The sequence below is a fragment of the Sinocyclocheilus rhinocerous genome, unplaced genomic scaffold (assembly GCF_001515625.1).
Source record: "Sinocyclocheilus rhinocerous isolate Xijiao unplaced genomic scaffold, SAMN03320098_v1.1 scaffold588, whole genome shotgun sequence".
NCBI lineage: Eukaryota > Metazoa > Chordata > Actinopteri > Cypriniformes > Cyprinidae > Sinocyclocheilus > Sinocyclocheilus rhinocerous.
In genome coordinates, this window is record NW_015635063.1 from 1,160,822 (window position 1) to 1,166,821 (window position 6,000).

General features: G+C 35.3%; 1 protein-coding gene across 2 annotated transcripts in view; it reads right to left on the reverse strand.

The window, feature by feature from the left end:
* st3gal3a (ST3 beta-galactoside alpha-2,3-sialyltransferase 3a) overlaps positions 1 to 6,000 on the reverse strand; it is a 41,733-nt gene that overhangs the window by 17,014 nt on the left and 18,719 nt on the right. For both annotated transcript variants that reach the window (XM_016560893.1, XM_016560892.1), the window contains 2 exons: positions 5,227 to 5,319; positions 47 to 141 (listed from right to left, as the gene is read on the reverse strand). In XM_016560893.1, coding sequence (XP_016416379.1) covers positions 47 to 141; positions 5,227 to 5,319 — 188 coding nt within the window. The remainder of the gene's footprint in view (positions 1 to 46; positions 142 to 5,226; positions 5,320 to 6,000) is intronic.

A 6,000-nucleotide genomic window follows, 5' to 3' on the forward strand; every position in this document is an offset into this window, starting at 1 on the left:
TCCCCTCCTCTTGTGAAATAAAACAGACTTGGAAAGAAAGAAATACCTTGTGTTCTTACACCAAACGGAGGCAGGTAACTGATGATCTTTGATAGCCGCTTGAAATTTGGATCAAGGAACATGGGGGCAGGTTTTGAAAACCTAAAACAATAAATCAAAGACAAAGAGAGAAAACACAAGTTAAAACAAGCACGCTAATCGCTCCACAGCCTGCATGAGAAAAGGGCTGCGATACTTTGATAACCGGTGGAATATCTCAAACGGTGGAATATTTGAAAGGATTACGAGGTTCGCATTACCCATAATCCACTGGCTACTGGTGTGTTTAAGGAAGTCCAGCCTAAACTTGACCTTTCTTCAAAACAAGCACAGAGACTTATAAGGAGCTGAGATCACCAAGCTACTAGCTGCTCACTTACAGACATTAGACTACAATCCAACTTCAATAAAGCAATTTAAGGACGCAAAACCTTTTTTAAATATATAACTGTGAGATGACAATTTATTTTTGCAATCAGAATTATTTTTTGGCACAAAAACTAAGTATTCACAGAATTTTTCCACCAAAATTCTTATCCGAAATGCTATTTTTCGTTTTTTGGGCATTTTTTTTTTAATGGATAGAAAGCAGCGTGCACTTGAAATGACCTACGTTTAATCAGGCTATACTTAATGCAAATGTGATTGTGAATGATGACAGGTTATATATTTATAGGAAAGAAGTTAAAAAGAAAAGAAACTGACCTGACTGAATGTATGACTCAGCGATCAAGGAACTGTTTTTCAGTTTACATGAATCATCTGAATAAATCGATTCACTAAGATGAATTTGATCTTCCAAAGCTACATAGGCTATTTAAGCAATATGACACTAGTTAAAGTGTCATTACACTCGGTATCAGAGTGTCTGCAAGTAATATGACTAGATTCATTGATTATTCTTGCTCTGATGACAATGGGTTACAATGTTGCAAATTCTAGCAATCAAACATAGAACACTTCCATGAAAATGGTTATGCTGCTTGATGACCGAAAATAATCTAGAGTTAGAGTATTTATACTAATGAACTATATTTCCCGGCAGAATTGATCATTATTATTTACAATATCATTTATTGACAAAATATTTATTTCAATATTTTATATTTGTTTTATTATAAATTATTACAAATAGAAAATGTATTTTTATATTAAAAATGTATTTATTGTTAAACATTTGTTTGTGTATTGTGACATTATGTTAAATGACAATTGAGAAATAAAATAATTGTAAATAAGAAAATAATAATTTTAAACAATAACTGTGAAACAATTACTGTATTGTAACTTAATGAAAGAAAAAAAACCTTCAAGTAAAATGTCCAGATGCATTACAGAAAATGTGCTTAACTGAAAATTAAAATTATCTAAAAAAATAAATAAATAAATAAAAATCTTACCACTACTTCCTGGAAAAAGCATGAAACTAGAAAAGCTACACTACTTTAAAATAGCTACAATCATAAATGCTGTGAAGTTAGAAGTTACTTTTAGTTACTCTCCAAAGCTGTTCCCTAAGAAAAACAAGAAAAGAGTATAAAAGGAATATATGAAAAACTGCATCATGTGACCAACAGATTATAATAGGTCTTGAGTACTTCTTTAAAAAAATGGCTTTATTGTTTAATGCTATGTAGCACCAACATCTAACATGTTATGCAAACAATTATTAACACTGCCAGTGGAAAAACTCTCCCATTCTGTCCACAAATACCGCCTGGCAAAGCTGTATTTCTAGGAGAAACGCCTTGATTTCTGTCAGCATCCTCCACCCAGCGTGCACCTGATACAACTATCCACATCACAAACTATACCGAACATTTGACTGGCTGACAAAACAACACCTGAACACTTCCGTCATGCCGTACGCAGCTGTCCGACCCCTGGAGTAATGCACTAATGACACAGGTGGTCCGGTGTATCCGATTCCCACGACCACAACCGCGACTCTGCGCTTCCTCACATCCCAACACTGTAAGTGAAGGTGACACACACTCCCGCGTTTCTCACTGCCTCAAACATCCAAACACGTACACTTGTGAGAAAAGTCCAGTGCCGTGAAAAGGTTTTTGCCCCCTTCCTGTTTTTTTAATTTTTTGCATATTTGTCACACTTAAAAGATTCAGATCATCAAACAAATTTTAATATTACACAAAGATAATGCAAGTAAATACAAAATGCAGTTTTTAAATGATGATTTCATTTATTAAGGGAAAAAAGCTGTCCAAACCTACCCGGCCCTACGTGAAAAATTATTTGCCCCCCCCTCTTAAATCATGAAAGAACTGTGATTAACCACATTATTTTAGAAAGCTGAGTTAAACTTCTCTAGCCACACCCAGGCCTGATTACTGCCAGACCTGTTGAATCAAGAAATCACTTAAATAGAACCTGCCTGACAAAGTGAAGCATGCTTAAAGAGCAACACATCATGCCGCGATCTAAAGAAATTCAAGAACAGATGAGAAACAAAATAGTTGACATGTATCAGTCTGGAAAGGGTTATAAAGCCATTTCTAAGGCTTTGGGACTCCAGCGAACCACGGTCAGAGCCATTATCCACAAATGGAGAAAGCTTGGAACAGTGGTGAACCTTCCCAGGAGTGGCCAGCCTACCAAAATTACTCCAAGAGCGGGAAAGAAATTATAGAAATTATACTTTTATTTAGCAAGGATGCTTAAAATTGATCAAAAGTGATGATAAAGGCATTTATAATGTTACAAAAGATTTCTATTTCAGATAAATAGTGTTCATATCGATATCGGAATTATATCGTATCGACCGAAATTAAGAAATATATCGTGATATCAATTTTGGCCATATCGTCCAGCCCTAGCACCGCCTCCACAGAAGATGATCAACATCACTGCTTGTTTAGCCCCGCCCACCGATTCACGCATGCAGTGATTACGAGAGAGGCGAACACGCAGGTCTACGCGGAAACTGAACGATAAAGATGGCTCTGAGGACAAGAAGATGCTGTGCAGAACCAAGCTGTGGAAAAACAGTCTTTGAATTGCCTTCCTTCTGATCCCAACATTAGGAAAGAGTGGATGAACTTTATTTTTAATGAAGATCCAGACCGCATCAGTAAGAGCTCGGTCCTATATGTCCACTTTATTTGACCGCGGATTAGTTTACAAAAAAGGCACAATTTGTCACAGGATTTTTGACAAAAAGATTGAAACTAAAAGACGATGACAGTAATGTCGCAACAAAAGTGTAAGTAACTGTTTTCTTTACGTGATCACTATTGCTTTGTCTGCTAAACAGATCATTTGATATGTACGGAGTGTTTATGTGTTTTTGAATCACAGCAGCGTCCATCTGTGAAGGATGTAGGCGGCCAAACACACACATCTATTCGCCAATCATAGCAGTGGGCGTTTACTTCCGAATCTACAATCCTCCCCATCTATTCAAACAGAGCGGGATAGTTTAAAGGGATAGTTCACCCAAAAATTTAAATTCTGTTATCATTACACACCCTCATGTCGTTTCAAACCTGTATGCCTTTCTTTTTTGGTGGAACAAAAAAGAAGATATTTTGAAGAATGTTATCAACCAAAATGTTTTGTTCACTATTGACTTCAATTGTATGAACCAAATAAATAAATAAAATAAAATAAAATAAATAAATAAATAATAATAATAAAAAATACGGAGACATTTCTTTATCTTTTCTTTATAAGAAGGTATTTTGAAGAATGCTGGACTTCCATTGTATGAACTAAATAAATAATAAATAAAAAAATCTTCTTTCATTATCATCCACAGAAGAAAGTCAGTCATACAGGAAAGAAAATAATCTATTTATTGCCATTAATGTGAAATTACTGAACCTACACATAGGAGCCTAATAAAAACGCTCATTTTAGAGGAAAATTTCAAACAGCACTTAGAGGCTTTTGCATCTGATCTCTTGGTGTGAGCATCCTTTGCATTTAAAACAGCTTTTGCCCAGATGCACATAGTTTTTCAGGTAGCTTTGGTTCCTTGAAGCATCTTGGATATATATAACTGGACACGTGTTTTTGCATTGTGACATTTGTGATTTTATATATATGATTTTTAAACAATTTTGTAATAATTACAGCATCATAATTTAATGAGAATTACAAAAAATGGTCAAATGTCCGGACACATTACAGAAAATGTGCTTAATTGCCATGAAAACAATGCCAAAATAAACTATGTATTTTGATTTCTGAATGCGTTTTGACCTGAACCAAGAACCAGAAAACAAATAAGGTCAACACACACTCAAAGGTATGTATGCATCCCACAGTGAAGAATAAAAAAAATAAAAAAAATTGTAAAAAGTGTGATTTTAAAAGGATTCCGATAATATAAGAATTAATAAGATCCATAAACTGTGGTTTATATTAATCTCAGAGGCTCAGGCAGAAATCTTGCGGCTGAAGGAAAGCTTTGCGTGTCAGTCGTGTGAATCAGAAGCATGGGTTTCTCACGCACTGGGAGCCCAGAGGAGCACAACAGACCCAAAAAAAGATCTGCATCATTTCTGATGCCAGTGAGGCGCTCTGTGGACACCTTTCTGAAGCATGCCTTAAATCAACACATAAGGGATAAAGAGCATTCACGGTGGTGAATCTTCTCAGACACTGAATTATTTAAAAGAGAAAGGAAATGTCTTTCTATGCTCCTCTCAAGAGCATTGCATCCTCACTGTGTAAGGGGTTTAAGACAAACTATACAAAACACATGAAGTTATGAACGATTCTACAAAGAAGAAGAACAAGGTCAAGTCTTATGTAGCCAACAAAACTGTGATAACTGTTCTCGTCCTTCCTTTCTACTGTATGTTCTCACTCATAAACAAAAACAGAATAAACCTCCAAAGCTGGTTAAAACTAGTTAAATATTGCATATACCAGTAATAAGATTGTTTTGTGCACTTCCAAGATGATTTCATCTGGTCGATGTATCTGCAACAGTAACCAGCTTGCAAGTCACTGACCAGCAATGCTTGTACAGAACCGATAAAGACATCTTGTAATTTCTCTTTGTAATCTTGTAAACTCTTTGCACTTTCATGTTCCTGGTCTTAATGAGAATGTTATTCATCTAAATCTCAATTATGTAAATAGCAGTCTGCATGCACATTTACAAATACGAAATTGTGAACTTCCAGTATTTCACAATGCACGATGAGATCAGCTTACTTTGGATAGATTGAAGTCATCTTGGCCTCTGCGTAACCCGGTTTACACTCGCCTTTACTGAGATTACCATATTTATACTGCAGCTCCAGAGGCCTGTGAACCAAAGATAGAAGAAGATCCTTTTCAGTAGTATCCTAGCGGAGTAATCACAGGTGTAGAAAAGCACAGGAATAAATTAAATTTTACAATATATTCATACAGAAAACAGTTCTTTTAAATTATAATAACACTTAACAAAATTACTGCTTTACTTGATTTTATGATCAAATAAATGTACCCGTTTCTTCTCAAAAAAATGAAAAATCTTACCGACCCGAAATTTTTCAACAGTAGTATACCATTAAAAGTCACCTTAAATTATTCTAACCAAACCCAAGTCATTTTGTGAAACATAAAACATGAACAATACAGATTTTGTTCGAAATATGGCTGCAAGTTTGAAGAATTATCCGGAGACATATTATGCCCCTTTTTACAACATGTAATATAAGTCTCTGGTGTCCCCAGAATGTGTCTGTGAAGTTTCAGCTCAAAATACTCCACAGATCATTTATAATATGATTTTGAAAATGCCTATTTTTAGTGGAAGCAGAAACACGCTGTTTTTCGGGCCTATCTCTTTAAATGAAAATGAGCTCCTGCTCCCCGTCCCCTTTTCCAGAATAGAGCTGCGCCATTACAGCTCGTTCCTGCTAAAAACATCTGTTTTGGTTCTGATTATCATGTTTATCGCGCTGAAATCATGCGTTTTAAACCATATGAGTTTAAACTTCT